The 22,689-nt window shown below is 44.6% G+C and overlaps 1 protein-coding gene across 6 annotated transcripts in view; it reads right to left on the bottom strand.

The window, feature by feature from the left end:
• Positions 1 to 22,689, bottom strand: part of INPP5B (inositol polyphosphate-5-phosphatase B) — a 43,395-nt gene that overhangs the window by 7,585 nt on the left and 13,121 nt on the right. For all 6 annotated transcript variants that reach the window (XM_057557861.1, XM_057557826.1, XM_057557836.1 and 3 more), the window contains 11 exons: positions 14,320 to 14,416; positions 12,635 to 12,802; positions 10,551 to 10,652; positions 9,640 to 9,754; positions 9,190 to 9,306; positions 8,336 to 8,523; positions 6,698 to 6,809; positions 4,148 to 4,257; positions 3,203 to 3,338; positions 1,512 to 1,622; positions 438 to 600 (listed from right to left, as the gene is read on the bottom strand). In XM_057557861.1, the coding sequence (XP_057413844.1) occupies positions 438 to 600; positions 1,512 to 1,622; positions 3,203 to 3,338; positions 4,148 to 4,257; positions 6,698 to 6,809; positions 8,336 to 8,523; positions 9,190 to 9,306; positions 9,640 to 9,754; positions 10,551 to 10,652; positions 12,635 to 12,802; positions 14,320 to 14,416 (1,419 nt within the window). The remainder of the gene's footprint in view (positions 1 to 437; positions 601 to 1,511; positions 1,623 to 3,202; positions 3,339 to 4,147; positions 4,258 to 6,697; positions 6,810 to 8,335; positions 8,524 to 9,189; positions 9,307 to 9,639; positions 9,755 to 10,550; positions 10,653 to 12,634; positions 12,803 to 14,319; positions 14,417 to 22,689) is intronic.

Raw genomic sequence — 22,689 nt, forward strand, 5'->3', positions numbered from 1 at the left:
TCACGGCACTACACAGAGTGCCAAGGAGAAGTTGGGGGCAAGACGTGGGTGGTACATTCTAGGGCCAGACATAATTTTTCTGGATGACCACCCTATTACCTTTGCCCACAAGAGCGGACAGTTGAGAGTTGATTATAGTGAGACAGAGGGTGAAAACGGTTCCTCTAACAGCAACACCTGCTTTACAGCACTCCTGTGTCTTCTCTCCCTGCAAAACTGTGGTACATCCACATGACTGAGAATGCTTTTGAAACTGAACTCATGCTCCTTACTATTTTATATTTTATTTATGGATGGTTCATCCACAGGGCTTTGAAAAATGTTCAAGCAGACAACAAAACACTCAGACACAAAAAGCTTATTCCAGGAGAATGAGCAAAGATAGGGTAGGGTGTTCCCCAAACCAGCAACCAGGAACCTGGGAACGGAGGCCTTACCTGGCAGGAGGAACCCTCGGCTGGGGTTGGCCCTCAGCCACTGCTTACAGTAAGACTCTTCGTCAGGCTTGTTGATGAATTCAAACTGACACGGTACTTGTCCATTCCGAATGGTGAAGGACTCTACCTGCAGCTGCATGTACTTCACGTTCTGAAAACAGAACTGGGAACAAGCCAGGACCAGTCAGACCAGTGCCCTCTCCGTGGCAACCTGCCTAGCCACCCCAAATGGGCAATCCTTGCCCTTGCTGGAAAGAAAACGAAGGACCATCTCTTTCAAATCATGTTTCTGCTTTTAAGTATTTACCTGGGAGGTCACAGCTACCATGAAAGACCAGTTGTCTGTGTTTAACTCAGAAATCCTAAACTCAAAAAACTCATGTTGTTTCATAAATAAATTTCCTAACAGAATCCAAGTTTAAATCTTCTATATGCAAAGACCATATCCAAAACACCCTTCACACATTCCACTCCCAAACATGAAAATCAAGCTCCTCCTTCCAAGTAGCTGGACATCTAGGGCATTAAAAACACCCTCACCGTAAGTCCTCATTTAACTGACTTTTTGGTACAGTCAGTTCTGAATGATCTATGCTCTGGCACATCTATGAAACATCTTTAGCCCTAACTTGACTTCTCCCAACGCCCATTACCTTTCCATACTGCCTTCCTTCCCATCAACTCATACGTACCCAAAATTCTGGACTCAATTTTATCTCAAAGCAAAGCATCAGTAGGAAGACAAACCCAGTGCAAGAACACACACCAGCTATACTAAGATCAAATGAAACACGTTTTGGATCCTCTGTGCCTTATTTAACTCATGGATGGCCCACGTATGGGTGAAATATATGAGCCACAAAAGGTTACAGGCTTCTGGTTTAGAAGATCAGGAGGTGAACCAACAACCCCTCTCTTGTCAGCTGGCATCATCAGCCTCACTTTATCTAGAAGCAGCTGATCAAGACTAGAGTCCAGTAGTCTGACAGGTGCCTCTTGGAATTCTGAGCCCCAGCAGGTGAGATTTACGTTCTGTGAAGAGAAGAGCCTGATGCCTTAGCACGTCCTTCCTACCTCTCGCTTGGAGAGGGACACAGAAGGAATGTTGTCATTTTCCATCTTATCCAAGGAGCGAACAATCTCCTCCAGAGTCTTCCGATAAAGCTCTTCATTTACGACCCTCACCTGGAAGGGAAAGAGCAGAGAATGAGTGCTTTGGCTTCTGCCCATGTCCTCTTTTTCAGTTTAGAGGACATTCATGGCCTTGGGAAATAGCAGTTGATAGCAAAGCAGAAAGTGAATACTAAATAGATTTAATTAACGAACAAAGAACCCAATTAACAATAGATGTAGAAGGGTGCCCCAGAGGCAAAGCTTCTGGTAAAATCAACTGCTTCCTGATTAGCAGAAAAAAGATGCGGGAGTGAAAGCTTGGTTGGCAGTTCTGCTGGGTCTTACGCCCAGGGCAGAAAGACGCCCAGTGCCTGGCTCTGCTATGCTTGCTGCTGCCAACAGGTCTGCAGTGAGGAGCTTCTCTAGGGCTTTGATTTAAAGCAGCATTTCTCAGGCTTTTTTAAACCTGTATTCCATCAGCCAAGAAGATTTTGTCAGGCCTTCCCTTCCTTATTTTGAATTACAATGTTTGTCATTCTCCAGTAATAAAACCTTACCTATAACATTCATTAGGCTTTTTGCAAACCACCCACACCCTTGTAGATTCTGATGTGCCTCTACCTGCACCCCTGAGAATTGGTAATATAAAGAAACACAGAAGTCACTGAAGAAGAGATACAAATGGAGAATACATAAATAAAAAGATGTTTACTGTAAATCAACTATACTTTGACTAAAAAAAAGAAAAAATAGATTACAGAAACAGAAAAAAAAAAGATGCTCAACTTCACTAGTAATTAGGAAAGTGTAATCTAAAATAATGGAGTATCTTTCTCTTTTGGCTCACTGGGTCGGCAGAAATTTAAAAGATTGATAAAATCTAGTATTAGCCAGGCTGTGGGAACACAAGCTCATCCAGAGTTGGTAGAAGTGTAAAATGGTAAGGACTGTCGGGAGGATAATTTAGCAGACTCAGATAAATTTAGAATACATTTTTCTTTGAACCACTAATTTCACCTCTAGGAATTTCATTCTACAGAAATATTCACAACGGTACGCAAAGATATATGTGAAGGGTGATCACTATAGCAATGAATACAATAGCAACATTTTGGAAACAACTTAAATGATCAATATATATTGGGGTTGGCCAAAAAGTTCCTTCGGGTTTTTCCATACTATCTTATGGAAAAACCCGAAGGAACTTTTTGGCCAACCCCAATATATTACGGTTCATCCATACTGTGAAATATTTTGCAGCCCTTAAAAATAATGAGGAGGGAGCGCTCCCTTTACTGACATGGAAAGATCTCTTAAAACATAGCCAGTGGGGAAAAAAGATGTTCTCAGAACAATATGCATGATATATCTCTTTTACAAAAAGGGAGAAACTTTCTCTATGCTATATATAGAATACTGACACACATTTGCATAGAAAAAGGTGTGGAAAGATACAGTCCAAAGAGCAAAGGGGAACCTCCACGTATGTGAAACATATAGTAGAAGTCTACAAAACAATTATGAATTAAATTTAAACAGCTTCCTCACACTCAAGGTAGGAGGAGGAGACCAGAAAGACAAAAGTGGTCTCAAGCTGTGGGAACCAATTCCCTAGAGGACGATGACCACAGAGGCACCAGCTGCCCACCTACCCCGATGTCAAACACTGAGCTGACGGGCTTGTGGTCGCTGGTCTTCAGGGCCATGTGGCTCTGGTAGCTCAGCTGAGTGATGTTCTTCCCTTTCCAGAGGACCCGGTCACACCAGGCAGGAGCACGACACTTCTCGCTGAAACGCAAAGTCCACGCTGGGAGCCCTCCCAGGCACAGCAGCGCCCTCACCTGGTGAGCTCCCTGGCTCAGCTAGGGGTGACGGGACAGTCTTCCAGTCCGTGCAGCTGGAGATCTGAGAGGGCAGGGGCGATTTGGGCCCACTGGGGGGTAATGTGTATCCTGCGGGTATCACCCCGAACAACTGCGAAAGCTCAGAGCCAAAACGCCGTTCAGAATGATTCTCTGCACTCTACTGTCCTATGGGGATCAGGCAAGAGTCACAGCCATCTGAGGGTGAAGGACTCTGTGGTCCTCAAAAGATGGTGGTTAAAACAGGTTGTGAATTCCTACCACCTGGGTTCAATCCTGTTTCTACGCTTGCCTGCTTGGGAGGCTCTTGAATTTTGGGGGTTTCAGTTCCCCGATCTATAAAATGAGGATAATAAATCATACCTACTTCAATGGGTTACAAGTAAAGTGTATTGAACAGTGCGTAGCACCCCACAGGCACTAATAAAAATATGAACTACTAGGTAAAGGCCAAGTACAAGCTCGGTTTGCTGCAATCATCACCCTAAGCGTAGCTGGAAGGTAAACGAGTCTCAAGAATTCTTATGAAGCAAAGGCTAAGGCAGTCAACAAGATGACGTGCATGAAGGCAGGCTGCTTAATGAACAGATACTAAGAGAATGTTTGACCTGAGTACAAAACATGGGGAAGAAGTGACAGGAAACCTATCTTTTTCTTTAGGTCAATGAGGGCAAGTGCTTCCATAACTTTCTGAGTTTCCATCTGCTCAGCCCCCTGAAGCAACCTCTGACCTACCTGGTATCCCAATCGTCAGAGCCAGTGTCATACTTGTAGGTGGGCTGGAACGTGAGCTCACCCTCGCTGAAGCCTTCGAAGACAGCCTTTGCAGCCACCTGAGCTCTCAGCTACACGAAAGGACGGATGGAAAAAAAAAAAAATCTCAGGATAACTGCTATTTGATGCATTTTCCCCTCTAACCTGCCTTCCTACGTGATAAAAGTGCATTCCCAGGACTTTGATAACAGTAAAAAAAAAAAAATCTCAGGATAATAAGGTCAAACCTTGAATTAGCAGAGGAAAGGAAATCAATCTGGAATTCAATCTGGAATCCGAACTCTAACCCCAAAGGAAAGGCCCATGAGAAAGCTATTCTGTAAGATCTTGAGTTAATTAACTCCTAGGAAGAGAAGCATGCTAACCATCCCTCCACCTGTTATACAGTTTTTAAGTCTCTTTTATAAAAGTGTACCCACATCCGAGGGGCCTGAGTACCACCTTACTGAGATGTCCCTAAGAGGATTAGGTACCAAAGGACATAGAGATATTTCTCTTCCAGATATCAACTGTGCTTCATCTGTGGAGCACAGTTGCTCCAATTATACAGAGGGATAGAACTGCATAGAACAAGGTCTGGAAAGAAACAATCCAAAAAGCAAAGGGGAACTTCCATGTATGTAGAAATATATAGTAGAGGTATACCCAAACCATTATGAATTAAGTTTAAATTTAAATAATTTTTTAAAGGAGTTTGTCAAATCAGTTATATGAACTGGGGGAAGCTCTATGCTTTGGTTTCCTCATCTGTAAAATTTGGACTTATAATAGAATCTGCCTCACAGGATTGTTGCAGAGATAAGCTGTCAGCTTAGAACACTGCCTGACACGTTACGAGAGTAACTAGCACCCTTGTCACTGCAGTGATTCTAAGAGCTCCTTCTCAGCAAGACAGAAACCATAGGTGTTCCCGCCTCCTCCCTGGAGCGCCGAGCTGGCACTGCGTGGACTGGTGAAGAGCTGTCAGCTCCAGCTTTGAGACAGAGTCAGCTATCCAGGGGACAACAGCTGACAAACCCCAAAACGTGAATCCCTAAAAAAAACTATTCAGAAAAAAACAACAGGAAACTTAAAAAATTTAGGTATTAGTGCAAGATGATTCTTAAATGGGTAAGTATAGACCATAAAACCGTCTGGAAAGCAGAGAAACACACAGACTGGGTACTATTACTTAAGGAAAGACCAGAAAAGAAGGCAAGGGGAGGGACTTCCCTGGTGGTGCCGTGGTTAAGAATCTGCCTGCCAATGCCGGGGACACGGGTTCGAGCCCTCGTCCGGGAAGATCCCACATGCCGCGGAGCAACTAAGCCCGTGCGCCACAACTACTGAGCCTGTGCTCTAGAGCCCACGAGCCACACCTACTGAAGCCCACGCACCACAACTACTGAAGCCCATGCACCTAGAGCCCATGCTCCGCAACAAGAGAAGCCACCACAATGAGAGGCCCACACACTGCAACAAAGAGTAACCACCGCTCGCTGCAACTAGAGAAAGCCTGCACACAGCAACGAAGACCCAATGCAGCCATAAATAAATTAATTAATTAAAAAAAAAAAAAAAAAGAAGGCAAGAGGAGATGGTATTGAACTACCAGGGAAATGAGAATGCCGCAGTCCAGAAAACAGAGGCAAGAGATAGATAGTTACAGAACAGACTGGGTTAAGGCTGAAATGGGAATTAAAGAGAATAATTTACCAAGGAAAAGAGTGGGAGAGAAAAATGGATTGATAAAGAGATTATTCCGTAAAGAAATACATAACAGACTTGAGATTTTTTTTTTCCCCCTTCAACTGATCTGCACTGGGGGAAAAATAAAGGAAACAGAAAGATTTAGACTAATGACAATACGAAGATAATTGAAAGGGAGATACAGGCTAAAAAGAACAAGGGCTGTAACACTCTGAATAACTCTGACCACTTGAACAGTTTCGAAATCTATTGAGAGCAGTAGCCTGAAGAAGGTCAGAGAGAAAGATTTCTCTTGTCCTGGGAAATGGCTAGTGCTCTGAGAAAGGAACGCTAACCCAAACCATGGTGGAGGAGAGCACGATACAGAACTGCTTCCTGTCGGAAGTGAAGACAGCCATTCAGAAGAAGAGTGGTCATGCACACTGGACAGATCTGGTGAGGAGCAGGGGCAGGGGGAGTGGGAGGCCCATCCAAAACATCAGTAAATCATCTTTAAAATACCAAGTATCTTCGTTATGAGAATAGGCTTGGTTCCCTTTTGGCCCCACCCTGAATGACTGAATGAATGGACATGCGTGTGAGAGAAAGAGAGCAGCTCTTGCCCCTGGGGGAGACAAGCCTCAAGGGAACAGCCAGGGGGCAGACAACGGTGGGAGAGGGGAACGCAGATGGAAGGAAGGAAGGAAGGAATGATGGGACACCAGCTCCTCAGGGAAACCTCCCAAGATGAGCAAGAAGAGGCTGGAGTTGGGCAGCCAGGCTTTTCTGTGCCTTCCCGTGGCAGGACAGCTGCCTGAAGAGGGCCCAGGTGGCCATCGGTACCTGGTCATTCGCATACAGGGTTTGAAAGGCCTTCTCTTCGATGAGCTTTTTCACTTTTTCCACATCCAGCTCTTCTATTCTGTAGTTGAGGTCCCCCAGCCACAAGATCACACTGCGAGGACAGAGCACAAAGGTCACAGGGTTTAGGAGGGACTTCACCGGCTCTATCCGGTGTGCTACTGACAAAAGGCCCCCGAGGCTCAGCCTCTGGGGAGCTGGGCGGGGAAGGGACTCGGCTACTCAGGGTCTCTTTCCCTCTCATCATCCCATTTAACACCATGTCTAGCATGCTGCTTACTCAATTATCTTGGTCCGAGTTCACTGTAAACAGTCTTGAGTTCTCCTTGACTATTTTATTCTTGTACGGCTGGAAAGATAGTCTAATAAGATCTAAAAGCAAGACAATAATTTACCTCTCTCCCAGGAAGAGGCAAAAAAGGTCAAGTATTGGGAGTCCTGTCAATCACTCAGGGACTCCGGACCAGATGACGCCACGATGCCGCCTCTTGCCTCCACCCACCCTCCAGTGCACAAAACGCACTCGCAGCCTTTGTTTCTGGAGCTGAGTTCCTCTGAAACAAAGCTCAACCCTTCCAGTGGAGTCTGGCTTTAACCACCACCGTATCATTGGTTGGCTCTTTCCGCAGAGCGTGACAGGTATTTTATTACACCTGCTGCTTTGGGAAAATGATGATTGGATGCTCCCAGGTGACATCGCACATCCCATGAAGACCAATGCCGCTTTATGTGAAGCCAAGAACCAGGTCATGAGAGAAGCCACGCGGCAGCATACACACACCAAAATGAATGCATCCACGAGCTAAAAGCAGACAAACTGACATGCAAGCTGCAACCTCACAAACTAGGATGCTTCAGGGTCAGCGGAACGGGAGACACAGTCCCTGCTGGGCTCCCTGGAGAAGGGGAGCCATCCTGGCAGCTTCCAGAACACCAATCAAGACAGTTCTACCACCACAGCAGGCGGACGAGAGGCTGGGCTCTGTGTACTCCCTGGCAGACACCACAGCCCCAGTGGCTTCTTCCTTGTCATAAAAGAAGGGGCGCATGCTCCAAGTGTTACTGTAAAGTCTGAAATTCCAGTATGCCTTGAATTTAGACAGAGAGCAAGTATTGGAGATAAAGGAAATACAGAGAATAGACAAAAATCAGAGCCAGATGCTCCAAGCAGCTGCAACCACGGCTCTGTAAAGTTGAATCAAGAGGCAAAAAAGACTAAGTGAAGACGGAGAAATGCAGCCCAATCCTCAATTACACATGCTTCTGGAGAGAACAGGCAGACAGAATCCTGAAACATACTTCTAAACCTGTGCTTGAGATGCTCGCTCTGGGGTGGCTTTCCTCATGACACTGCATCAAGGCAGACCCATGTTAAAAATAAATCTTACACGTTTTCCAGGAACAGATGGTGTCTGAGAAAGATTCTAGAGGTCTGCCAGATGGCAGGTTGGGAAACGAAAAATTTCCAAGAGAGGTAATCCCTGTGTAACTGAGAGTTGGCTGGAGCTCCCACTCAGGCAGTGGGAAGCCTCCCCCGGCCCCCTGCCTAATGAAACAGAGAGCCCACAGCTTGGCCCGTGGGGCCCGGTGCACCTTGTCGGGGTGGAAGGCCAGACTCACTCGTGCTTGCTGATGGTGAGAGGGGGGAGGCTTGGGTCAACCTGACGAAACTGCATTCGAGAACAAATGTCTTTGTAGTCTTGGTTCCTCCTCTCATACTCCTCCGTGTGGGCTGCCAGGTGGGAATTGACAATGCAGATGCTGGTGTTGTGAAACTGGAACCGGACTGCCACACCTCCTTTGTTACCCTGTGAAAGGGAGTCCAAAAAAAGACCAGTAGTCATTGAAACCTGAGAGGTTGCAAAATGTTTTCTCTTAATTAGTCTGCATCATAATCCTGGGAGGTAAGTAAAGCAGCATTACGATCCACATTGTACAGGTAGGAAAACACATCCAAGAAGGTAGAACGACTAGCTGGCCAGTGGCAAAGGTGAGTCCACTTTTCAGTAAATCACAGGCAGACCACATGCTCTCCCTTCCCCATGGGAAGCTAAGCTCTCACAGTAGAACCTAAAAGCAGGATTTAACAGCTTCCAGAAGAAGAGAAAATTGCAAACCTATTATTAGCATTCTTTCTTTCTTTTTTCTTTTTAAGCATTCTTTCTTTTCCTTGGTGACCCACCATAGTTTGTGCAACATATGCCATGCATTAAATGGGAGGACCCACTGGAGGCTCTGGTGTGAAGTGAACACGAGGATTGGGCTAGTTGGGCAAATCAGCCGGCAAGTCACTAAAATACAATTTCTGAACGGTCTGCTCCATCTAGCCCTGCTCAATCACGAGGGTACAGTTCACGTCGTAACACCAGCACCCTCAAACTGGGACATGTGCAGTCACAGTATCATGAGAAGTGGGGTCCAAATCTTAGGGACCAAGGCCCTCCATGTGCCAGACGTGCCAACCAGGAACTCACCATCCTCCCCATGATTCCTGTCCCCACCGTCTCAACTTCCACTTCTGAGATGTACGCTGCATGCTCTTGTTTGACATATAACAGCAGCATAATCCCAACCAGTCGGATGAGCTTTACCTGGAAGAGAGACAAGCATTCAAGTCATGGCATTAACTAGGAGTCAAAAGGAAAAGTAGTCCAGAAGCTGGCTGAGAGTATTACTGTATCTCCTCCTCCACACCAGGACACAGGGTAATCACCTGAGTGACTCCGTGATAACCTCAAGAGCCTACAAGTGCCAAGACCTGCCTCTTTCACACCCAGAGACGCCTCTTCCAGAGGGCCTGGAACTGAAAATCTCAGGATCATTAGGGCTGGCTTTTGATGAAAGTCGCAGAAGAAGTGAAAAGTTATCTTAGCATTTCCCTGCATAGCAACAAAAAATTAGAAGGTCCCCGACTCCTCTCTTACCTTTGCATATTTGGCATCTGGATGAAGACCCTCTGATACAGCTTTAAACCACTCTTCCTCCTTTGGGGTATCATGGAAGAAAAAGGCTTCTTTACTCAAATCAAGCTCCTGGAACCTATTAGGAGAAGCAACCAGTCAGAGAGTAGAGAAGGGTAACGTGCGAGATGGCACGTTCGCAGGTTGGTTTGGGTGTGTAAGGCCTAGCTTTCTAGCTAAACTGCAGGACCCTCAAGAGGGAAGAAAAATAAATACTTAGCAACAAGGGACTAAATGTCAAGGAATTTACCAGGTGCTTTCACAAGCAGCAGCCCATTTCTTCTTCATAATGAACCCGAAGTAGTTAGAAAAGTCTCCATTTTATATCTGAGATCACTAGCTCGCCCAAGCACCAAGTGGCAAATGGGTTCAAACCTAGGTCTACATAAATTCCAAATTCTAGGCCCTTTCCGCTCCCGTACAGGCTTCTTTGCTGTCCCCTCCCCACCAATAGTACCCAGTGCAGTGGTAACAAGATAGTAGGCGTGAAAAAAAAAATGACTGATGGATGGGGCCTTTTTTTTCTTTTAAGCTAACCTTCCTTCCCTGGCAAAAGATATTTTTGCTTTGTGACCAACAAAGTGTTGAATGTCTAAGTAATTAAATTCAGTTCAAGGTGCACCGATCTTAACAGAGGGCTGCACTCAAAACTAAATATTAGCATTCAAATGCCAAGCACATCACTTGAATAGTGCCAGAAATTTGTTTACTGGGAGGAAGCACACTAACAGGGGAACAGCTGTTATTAAGCATATGCTCATTTTTCAATCCCTTCACCTGCTGTGAAGTCTCAGTTATAGATCCATGCCCCCATCCCTTCAACCACAGCTACACGTTCTGGAAAATGCAGAGGCAACTAGAAGAGAAGCACTCACCCCACACAGTATACATCTGGGGCCTGGATACCATGGCTGAGCCAGGGCCGGAGGCACTCCTTAGGGGACTGTCCATTCACATTGTATGTTCCCACAAAAAACCTGTTGCCAAAGACAATCAATCGGTCACTTGGGAGGACTATGGACATGACGGGGGAAGCACTGGATGCTGATTCTGCTCGGTTTCAGTCTCTCTGGACTGGAATTTGAAGGCTTAAGAAATGTCACATCGGGCTTCCCTGGTGGCGCAGTGGTTGAGAGTCTGCCTGCCAATGCAGGGGACACGGGTTCGAGCCCTGGTCTGGGAGGATCCCACATGCCGCGGAGCAACTGGGCCCGTGAGCCACAATTACTGAGCCTGTGGGTCTGGAGCCTGTGCTCCGCAACAAGAGAGGCCGCGATGGTGAGAGGCCCGCGCATCGCGATGAAGAGTGGCCCCCGCTTGCCGCAACTGGAGAGGGCCCTCGCACAGAAACGAAGACCCAACACAGCCATAAATAAATAAATAAATAAATTTAAAATAAAAATGTGATTTGAATAAAATATAAAATCTGGTTTAAAAAAAAAAAAAAAAGAAAGAAATGTCACATCTATCCTAGACCAGTGCATGTGGCACCAAGGGGTGATGTGCAGTCTGCCGTGATATTTGTTGCTTTTGTGATAACTTCAAACAGTAGAGGCCCACTCCGAACATTCCTACTTAGCTTTAACAGCCACTAGAGAGCCATAATCCACGAAATGACTGTTTACTGTGTGTACCAGTGAAATGAAAAAAAGAAAAGTACCCTGGTAACTACTTTCCGAAAGAAAGCAACACCAGTGTTCAGACAATTCACTGTTTCTATTCCTAGAAGCAACGTTACTTTGTGTCATAGTCCCAATGCAATGATTTGAAAAGATCTGGCAGTCATAAAAAGGAACGAAATTGGGTCATTTGTAGAGACGTGGATGCATCTAGAGACTGTCATGCAGAGTGAAGTAAGTCAGAAAGAGAAAAACAAATATCGTATATTAACGCATATATGTGGAACCTAGAAGAATAGTACAGATGAACCGGTTTGCAGGGCAGAAATAGAGACACAGACGTAGAGAACAAACGTATGGACACCAAGGGGGGAAAGTGGGGGTGGTGGGATGAATTGGGAGATTGGGATTGACATATAGACGCTAATATGTATAAAACAGATAACCAATAAGAACCTGCTGTATAAGAAAATAAATAAAAAATTCAAAAATTCAAAACTAAATAAATAAATAATAAAAAGATCTGGCAGAATCCTGCACCCTTTATTCATGTAACTTTCCCTCATCTTGCCTAAAAAGCTTACCAAACACTAACTTCCTCTGACTAATTTCAATTCAAATGACTTTCTTCAAAGGCCCCAGATGACCAAGGGATACACAGAAGGATAAGCAAAAATCAGGATCTCTTTCTTCTGCACACGTGTATCTCTTTAAATATTTCTGCAACCATTTGCAGGTTGTGTCACTCCCACTACACCACACCTCCCACAGTGCCTGGCCTGAAAAGGCACAGAATAAATGCCTGCTAAGGAAGAGTGAAAGGAATCACTCATTTAGAAAATGATGGGAGGGACTTCCCTGGTGGCGCAGTAGTTAAGAATCCGCCTGCCAATGCAGGGGACGTGGGTTCAATCCCTGGTCTGGGGAGATCCCACATGCCGTGGAGCAACTAAGCCTGTGAGCCACAACTACTGAGCCTGTGCTCTAGAGCACACGAGCCACAACTACCGAGCCTGCACGCGCTGCAGCTACTGAGCCCACATGCCGCAACTACTGAAGCCCACGCGGCTAGAGCCCGTGCTCCGCAACAAGAGAAGCCACCGCAATGAGAAGCATGCGCACCACAATGAAGAGTAGCCCCCGCTCACTGCAACTAGAGAAAGCCTGCGCGCAGCAACGAAGACCCAACGCAGCCAAAAAAAGAAAAAGAAAAAAGAAAATGATGGAAGGGATTCTGTACAGGATTTGCTTTCAAATCCAGGGTATGGGGGAAGTGCTTACATTTCAGAGAGGTGAGTGATCATTTTGCTGTGGAAACAGTCTAAGACCCAGTGAGCTACCTGAAGTTCTGGATATAGGTATAATCCTCTTCTTTCTGCATTAGATGTGATTTCACGATTGTATCTCGCAGTCCAAACTTCTGCATGGATAAAATATGAGCCTTGTCTGATACTGTGACAGTGGAGGAGCGAACCATGTCAGTTATTTCAGATTTGGACTTATTCTGTCTAGAAAAACAAAAAAATATATTTTTATTAAAAAAATTTTTTATCATATTTTGATGAGTCCTCCTTGACAAAGTACATGAATATAAAGCTAGAAGTTTCCACACATCAGCATCTGAATTTCAGAAGACTACAAAGGCTAAAGTAAAACTTATTTGCTAAAACAACACTATTTCTATGTAGAACAAAGTAAACTTATATGTTGTTGATTGTATAGTACATTGGTCCAGAGATCATAAGTTTGTAGAATCTCAGACCAGAAGGAGACCTGGAAGATAATCTAATCTGATCCCTTCATTTTTCAAATGAGAAAAATGAGACCCAGCATCGTAAATGATTCATGCGGCTGGATGGCAGCAGAGTGTGAATCAGAACTCGGTTTAGACAGTGCTCTTTCTGGACCCTGGGCCTCACGTAACAAGACTATAGAACTATCTAGGTCTTTTGACTTGATAATTCCCCTGAATCTCTATTCCACAGGAATACCTGAAATAGAAAGGCAATGAAAATTTATATTTTATTATTTGTGTAGTTTTCATAGGCATACTAAAAATTATTCAAATGCCAACATTTAAAGTTAAGCAAAGTTTGACATATGTACATAACAGAATCCTAATAAATGCTCAGAAAACTTTTGTTGAAGATTACTTAATGAATTAAGATACATAAAACACTTGAAACAATTTCTGACATTGAATAAATGCCACTAAAGTGCTTAATTTTAGATTGTCATGTACATACTAATTAAAACTATGTAAAATGCATCTATGTATATCAGGAAGGCTCAAAAGTGAATTAAGAATGATAGATTTAGCTACGTTTAAAGTCCAGGGATTGTTCATTACTGTTTAAGTGTGTAATTTAAATATTGACACAAATAAGTTTTTATCTCGACCAGATGATTCCAGCTATGACCAGTAGGGGGCACTGGAGCACACACTAAATATAACAGCATCAGAAAAAAGAAAGTAAATAAAAAAGGGGAGGGAGATGCAAGAGGGAAGAGATATGGGAACATACGTATATGTATAACTGATTCACTTTGTTATAAAGCAGAAACTAACACCATCGTAAAGCAATTATACTTCAATAAAGATTTAAAAAAAAAAAAAGGGGGAAAAAGAAGTATCTTCAGAGCCAGGAAACTCCTAAAAGAATGGGAGGGAGAAATCAAATGTTTCTAATCTACATTTCCGCGGTAGGGTTAGACTGCCAGTTTCAAATCCTAGATCTGCCACTTGGTAGCTCTGGATCTTGGGTGAGTTATATAACATCTCTTCTTCACCTGTTTCCTTAGCTGTGAAACAGAGAAAATAATGGTATCTACCTCTTAGGTTAAAGGAGGATAATCCATGTAAGTGTATGATGCCTGGCACACATAGTAAATGCTCAATAAATGCCCAACATTTCCTAGGCCAGCGACTGTGGGACAATGGACATCGTGCACAGCAATGGCCTCAGTTCTACAGTGAGGAAAACCTCAGCCCTAAGAGGCACAAGTGAAGGGAGAGCTGCATTACCTTGGGAGCAAGTTTTCTGGTTTATCCTGACCCCGGGAGCTTCGGTCCACAAGCAGACCCTTCCCATCTGGTCTCGACTCATCAAAGGAAGAATCACCTAAGGGGAGGAGGAAGGAATTAAAACATACTTACATATGCTTTACCATACAGACCACAGCTTCTCAAACTGTAGTCTGGGAATGACTGCTGGTTTACATATTGCTTGAAACCATAGGAAAGGCCTAGGCTGGTGTCTGGATGAAGCTCCCAGAGAGCAGGACAGAGAGGGGGAAAAAAAGTATTTCATCCAGATGTCTTTACTACTGAAAACATAACTGTCCCAGCTAGTTTGACCCCCCTTTTCTTGGAGACGGAGTGCATTATAGAAGGAACAAAGCTAAGAAATCTGCAGACCTAAGTTCTATCACCAGCTCTGCTATTTATTAACCTTTTGACTTTGCGCAAACCATCTAACCTCTCCTGATCTCAGTAACTTGACCTGTCCTGCCTTCCTCTCAGGCTTATCATAGGGATCGAATAGTTGACACATGAGTAAGCACTTTGAAAGCCACGCAACATATTATAAAATATAATGTAACGATGTTATTACCATTTACTGCAAGTGAGACTTAAATTCCGCGGAGGAAAAAGGCAAGGGTCAGAGAAGTAAAATTGGGAAGGCCCTAAGTGCTTGCCATTGTCAACGTAGCGCCTTGAAAACCAAGGAGCCCAAGGACTTGCAACAAAGAAATATTTGGGGAAAGTTGTTAAATCAAGACCAACTGGAAAAGGAAAATCAATCTGCCAATTTACTGTTTCTTTGCTCCTTAAAAGCCAGATCCCTTGTCAACAGGGAACAGCATGGGGGCTTCCCTGGTGGTGCAGTGGTTAAGAATCTGCCTGCCAATAGAGGGGACAAGGGTTCGAGCCCTGGTCCGGGAAGATCCCACATGCCGAGGAGCAACTGAGCCCGTGCGCCACAGCTACTGAGCCTGCACTCCAGAGCCCGCGAGCCACAACTGCTGAGCCCGCACGCCACAACTGCTGACGTCCATGCGCCTAGAGCCGGTGCTCCGCAACAAGAGAAGCCACCGCAATGAGAAGTCCGCACACCGCCACAAAGACCCAACGCAGCCAAAAATAAATAAATAAATAAAATAAATCAACAGGGAACAGCATGAAGAGGCCACAGAAAGATGCTGCTTCGATCCACAAGGTACAAGGAGCACCAGGGGCATGAAACATCACTAAGGAATTCTGCTCTGAAGACTATTACTAAACATGGATTTGTCAACCATGCATTCACAAGAACGAGAAAAAACAAACAAACCCTTGGAATTGAAAAAGAAAACACAATCATTTGAAACATGAAAATAGTTACATTTCAATGCCTCCAATCAATCAACAAGGGCTTTCAATTTTGCTTCCTAATTTGCCTCTCAAATCAATCAATATACTCCTATCCCCAAAATCACTATACTAGCCTAGGCTACCAACAATTCCCTGGAACTAGTTGAGAGAGACCTCAACTAGTCTCCCTGCTTCCTCTTTCACCCCACCCTCTCTAATCCAATCTCTACACTGTGGCCAGAGGATTTTTTGAAAAAATGACATGACTTAAAACCTTTTCAAAGCTCTCCATTGGATAAATCCAACCCCCTTAATACAGCTGCCAAGCCTCTTCCCAGTCTGGATCCTGCCCACCTCTCCAGCCACATCACTCACCACAGCCCCCTACCTCCTTGAACGCCATACTCCAAGTATACTAAAGTTACTGCAGTTATACAAAGATCCCATCAGAAACCGACTTCCTTCTTCCTCACTCTGCTTTACATGGCTGGCTCCTACCCATCCTGTGGCCAGGAGTCAGCAAACTTTTTCTGTAAAGGGCCAGAGGGTAAATGTCCTAAGCTTTGCAGGCCACATAGTCTCTCCAACTATTCAACTCTGCCATTATAGTGTAAAAGCAGCTATAAGCATCAGTATGCCCATAAAACTGTATGGTCCCAGATGTTTACATATTATATAATTTCCACATCACGAAATGTTATTCTCTTTTAATTCTTTTCAAACATTTAAAAATGTAGAACCTATTCTTAGCTCATGGGCTGTGCCAAAGCAGGCAGCAAGCTGGATCTGGCCCAGGGGACTGTAGTTAGCCAACCCCTGGTATAGGTACATCTTAGAGGCCATTTCTTCCAAGAAGCCTTCTCTGATTCCTCCCAAACTGGTCAGATGCCCTGACACAGATGTTCCCATAGCTCCCTGTACTTCTCCCACAATAGGCTTGATTGCTGTGTGTTGTAACTGTCTCCCCACTTAGCCAGTAAGCCTACTGAGGACAAGACTATGCCTTAGTACTAAACCATTTGATATTAAATCTTATATATATTCATCGGTTCATTGCATGCTATTTCCGCTAAAGTGTAAGCCCCATGAGGTGGGGACTTCGTCATCTTTACGCTATTTCCCAGGGACCTGGAGCAGCACAGGTGCATAGCAGGTACTCAAGGCGTCAAATGCAAGTATCAGGAAACTTAAGTTGAAGTCTAGCTCTACCATCATCTTCCTGTGTGACAAGTTACTTCCTTTCTTCATGTCTTACTTTCTTCATCTATAAAGTAGGTACTTAAAAAATATCTCATAGGGCTTTACAACGTGCAACGGCAAACTCAGGAATAACGCTTAGGTGTTGTTTCTGCATGTCAGTGCTTTCTGAGGACTCCGTCAGGCCATCTCCTGGGGACAAGTGGTTTGTCCCTGTGCACTCGGCTTCCGTCCAGGAGTGGGCAGTATACTGACTGGAAAACCACGTTGCTGACCTGCGTCCCGTTGATGCCCCGACCCCGTATCTTTCTCTGGACTCCGTCCAGCAAGAACTAGAACATCTTCATCCATGACTTCATGTAAGGAAATGTTAAGGCATGGTTGGGGGGATTTCCAGCCACAGGGCAGTCTTCTCGGAATCTCTTCCCTCCTGAATCTGGTACGGAAGCCGGCTGTCAGCAGCTCTTTACCAAGTTTACCATCGCACAGCCCCACGGTCCCCTCTCCGGCCACAGCTTCCTGCCCTTCCTCCTCTTCTGCTTCCCTACTCCCACGCTGCCCTTTTTCCAACCTCAGACCTGCAGTCCCTTGTCACCCAATCGAAGACGTGACATCGGGGATTTTTTTCCTTTCTTCCCATGTTCGGTCACCAAGTCCTACAAATCGTCTCTCCTAAATATTTTCATACCTGAACTTCTCTCCTATCCCTACTGCCATGCCTTAGTTTGGGCCCTTACTATTTCTGGAGAGCACAGTCAGTGATTTCCCTGCCGCCATTCTCACCCCCTCCAGTGCATACTGACAACCTCTAGAAGAAAACACAAATCTGAGCAGGTCTTTCCTGTGTGTAAAATCCCTTAATAACTTCTAACACGTTTGTAGTAAAACCCAAACCTCTAAGTATTACATACAAGGACCTTTATCATCAGCCCCAGACTACCTCTCCAGGCCCATCTTCCACCCCCCACTCAAACCACTCCTCTCTCACCCCCCATCCAGTCACATCAAAACCATTTATCTTTTTAAGGGAATTCCCTGGCAGTCCAGTGGTTAGGACTCTGGTTAGGCGCTTTCACTTTCACTGCCGAGGGCACGGTTTCGATCCCTGGTTGGGGAACTAAGATCCCACAAGCTGCGCAGCGACCGGGCCGGGGGGCAACCATTTATCTTTTTAAACGTTGCCTCTTCACCCCACCCCTGATGCTGGGTATAGTCTAACCACCCCTCAAACCCACCTTCATGTATTGAACTTCAAACTCACCCTTCAAGACTCAGCTCAGGGGTCATCTCCTTCGAAAAGCCCTCTCTGGCCCTCTCCTTCTACTCTTACACACCCAGTGCTTACTTCTATCAAGGCATTTATCATAATTGTAACCAGGCTTATTTAATTTTATTTGGCCGAGCTGCGCAGCATGTGGGATCTTAGTTCCCCAACCAGGGATCGGACCCGGCCCCGGCAGTGAGAGCGCCAAGTCCTAACCACTGGACCGCCAGGGAATACCCTGTAACCGCGTTTAACTCTTTTTATCAATCTTTCCTCTTTAGCTAGACCACAGGCTTCTGGGAGCAGGAGCTAACGTTCTTCTTCTGTGGCCCCTGGCTTACGGCAACATGAAATATAGCAGGCAGTCAGTAAACACACACTGAGCAAACAACCTCAGGGCAGGGGTTAAGCTCACAGTCATTTCTGGGTGCTTTCTGATGACCACCTTTCACACCTACAATTGAAACCATTTCTGAGTAAGAGCCTACCTAATAGGTCAACCAGAGTGACAACTGCAGCTTGATCCGGATGTACAGAAGTAGAGAGTGTTCCATTTCTCTTGCGAATTCTGTGCATTGCACTGCACATCTTACAGAACCCAAACCCCTCTCACATGCCTGCCTAAACAGGTAACACTGACCCTGGAGGCTCCTTCCTTCGCCCAGGCAGCACTATAACCTAATACAGACCCACAATCCCTTATCTGAAACCCTTGCAGCCAAGTGTATTTTGGAATTCAAAATTTGGGACATTTTAGAAAGGTAATACATAACCTGTACCGTGTTATACAGCACCACAGCAGTCAGAGGCAACATCCAGAAACCAATAACGTTAGTAGTTCCTCAGTGCAACTTATGAGTAGTAACACTTAGTGGGATAAATAAAGCCTATAAATAGTCTCCTGTCAGTTCAAGCAAATGTTACTGCCAAATTGAGCTTGGGCCAAATTTACAAAAAAAATTTATTTTCCACCTTCAGAGCTTTTAGGACTTCAGAAATGCTGATAAGGAATTAAAGGTGGTAGTTAAGAGTGTGGCCTATATGCATCAGAAAGGATTGAAATATATGTCTATGTACTTATATACCACATGTTTATAAATACACATATATAAATTTAGACAAATACATATACAGATGGGAAAGTCTGGAAAGTATACACTGAACGTCAACAGTAGTCATTTCTCGGTGATAGGATTGCTTTTTCTTTTTGCTTATAGGTACTTTCAAAGTTAGCTAAAATAAGATGTATTTATATATATGTATATATAAATGCACTATAATTATATAAAGATATATATATAATATATATGTTATATATATTATAAAGATATATTATATATATAAAAGATATATATATTATAAAGATATAGATATATTATAAAGATATAGATATATATATCAATATATCACTATATACAGGCTTTGGAGTCAGACTTAGATTCCATTTCTGGCCCTGCTACTTACTAGCTGTATGACCCCGAACAAGTTATCTCACTTCTCTAAGCTTCTGCTTCCTGAACTGAACAAAGGTAACAGTATCCACCTCCTATGGCTGCTGTCTTCTTTTCTACGGTTAATCGAGGCCACCCCTCACTGCATGGCCAAAAGGTCCTCTAGAAGCCAGACCAGACCTGTTGAAGGCCCAGATCCACAAAACAAAGACAGGAGGCATGGCCTCCACTTCAATGTTTTATAGCCAGGCCTGCCACTGACTTGGGGTCTGGGCTTTTCCAAAAACATGACATCACACGAGAAAAAGCAAATTCAAACCAAAATCCAAGTACTCTATTTCTTTTGAGAATTGCTCAAGAGGCAGCAACATTATTTCTTAATGCAATGGCTCCTTCTGTCTCCTCCTCCTGTTCTGCTTCCCCGTTGCAGGTCCCCCAGTTATTTACAGGTACTCCCCAAGATCCAGACCAGCACTACCCAATAGACGATGGAAATGTTCTACAACTGCACTGCCCAAAACAGTAGCCACTAGCTACACTTGAACAGTTAAAATGTGGCAAGAGTGAATGAGAAACTGAATTTTTTATTTTATTCACCTAGAGTAAATTTAAATAGCCACATGTGGCTAGAGGCTACAATACTGGCCAGTGCAGCTCTAGATCTTGTTCTTCTCTTCTACAAGAACCATCAGCCATCACAGTCAATTCTAAACAGAGCTATCCAGCTGTGCCTGAGTTCAGGCCCTGCACTGTCCACTGGGGACTTCTACAAGATGCTCTGTGCACGGGTGGGTCCCAGGTAAAGCTGTGCTGTGACCTCTGGGCCTGCCCCTGAGCTCTCCCTGCTGTCACCAGCACCATCATCACTCTGTCAGCCCGGTTTGCCACCCTGCCCTCCGCTTACCCCTCTCCTTAGGCCCCCAGAGCCAGTCAGCCACCCATCTCTCTGTTCTCACAGCTGCCTTCCTCCAGGCCATCCTCTCCTCACCTGTTACCTCAAGAGCCTCCCAACTAAGAGATCTTCCTGCTTCTCCCTACCCGATTTACCAATTTTGTCTTTGGACTTGGCCAGATTAGACCCTGATTTCATCTCTCCCTGCTCTAACACTTTCAGTATTACACCACTACTTGCAGGTGAAGGTCCGAACTGGTTGGACTGACACAAGAGGCCCTCTGCAAACTGGTCCTGCTCTCTCTCACCATCCACCTCCCAAAGACAGCCAATTCTAAACAGACAGGTTCCCCATGCACGCCGCCCTCACTCTGACTTTCTGGCCCCTCTGCTTCAAAGTCCAGCCTCAATTCCTCCACCCTCCATCATCAAGCCCTCCTCAACCACACTAAAGCTCGGCAGTCATTTCTCCGAATTCTGAACGCCTTCCTGTCTATATGACTTGTCTGGAACTTTAAGGGAAATTAGAGTGTTTTTGGAAAAGTCCTGTGGCTTCGGAATAAAATGACCTAGATATTTCACTGGCTCCATCCATAACCTCATAGGAAACCTCAAGCAAATTAATTTGTTTCCTCATTTGTAAAATGAGGATAACACCACTGAACTTACACAGAAGCCAAGAGGATAAACAAATGAAATTCTTAATGGGTCAAGAGCCTCGCACAATGCCTGGCACACAGCACATATGCAGGAACGGTTAGCCTCTCCCCTCTGCTCTACTGCTCCTCACCCCCCACTGCTTTGATAATGATGACTGCCATTTATCAAGTCCCCTCTAATAGCTAGGCTTGTGCTAAGTGCTTCACGTGTTATTTCTGATTATTGGCCTCCTTTTACAAATAAGGCTATTGAGGCCCAGAGCAGGTAGCAGACATGCCCAAGGACACAGAGCCAGGCCAGTAAATGGTGCAGCTGACCTTAAAAGCCAGATCTGCTAGACTCCACAGCCTCTCCTTTTGCCAACATGAGCACAACATCTTCAATAAAACTATAAACTCTTAGGGGTAAGTACTATATGGAGAGAAGGATTAAGTCCGTTTGGATAATAAAGCCAAAGTACCACCATGGTCTCCACGGGTTGTGTAAGTGTGTGGCTGTCACTACGGGGTGGACATCATGTCCTGCCCTTCCTGAGCATCTACTAGATGGGTCTCGGAGGCGGTGTCCCTTCTCATCTCCTCAGTCACTGGCCTGGGCATCCCATTTCCAGCACACTAGATGAACTTGCAAAACCATGTGAGCAAATTACCCGGCAGTTCAAACGAGCAGGATTAACGCTTGTCAATGCTGTGTACACACCACCAGGGGGCCGCCCCATGGCCTCTCCAAGACAAGGCAACACATACCAGTAAGAGATTCGTTCACTTTACAAGGAGATAAACAGACCCCGATTCAGCTACCCAGAATCCAAGTCAGGCTGCGTTAATGATAACAATGATAGTAATATTACCATGAATAATATTAATAGCAAATACTTAAGGCTTACTGCATGCCGGGCATGGTTTTAACCTCTGTACATATATTTAATCTTCACAACTCCTCCATGAGGTAAGTGGCATTATTATCACCACTTTACAGACTGAGATAAACACAGAGAGGTTAAGTAACCTGCCCAAGAACACACAGCTAATAAATGGTACAGCCAGGATTCAAACCCAGGGAATCTGGGTGAAGAGACTGTGCTCTTAATCAAAAACTATATTAACTATCAGAAAAATGTGGGGTTCAGAAAGCATTTCTGGCAGAGGAAATAATTTCAGCACAAAGAGACGGCATTATGATATGCTCAGAAATAAGTAACAAAAAGTAGTATAAATAAGTAGAAATGAAAAGTTTTGTTTGAGGAGCATCAGGGGATACAAAAGAAGAGTGCTGGGGTTAGGGCTCAAGCATTAGATTCAAACAGACGACCTGAGTTCTATTCTGTCACTGACCTGGTGAGTGATCACAGGCATGTCACCTACTCTCACCAAGCCTCAGTCTCTCCATCTGAAAAATGGACATTCTCTTACAGAACTTATGTGCTCAGGGTAAGGCCCACAGACCCACAGTAAGTGCTTAATAAATGTTAACTGCTAATGATAATAGTCATAACAGTAATCAATTTTTATTTATAAATACAATTTTATTTTTTTAATTTATTAGGAATATATTTTTATTATATGTAAGGCCAAACT

The sequence above is a fragment of the Balaenoptera acutorostrata genome, chromosome 1, assembly GCF_949987535.1.
Source record: "Balaenoptera acutorostrata chromosome 1, mBalAcu1.1, whole genome shotgun sequence".
Classification (NCBI taxonomy): Eukaryota; Metazoa; Chordata; class Mammalia; order Artiodactyla; family Balaenopteridae; genus Balaenoptera; species Balaenoptera acutorostrata.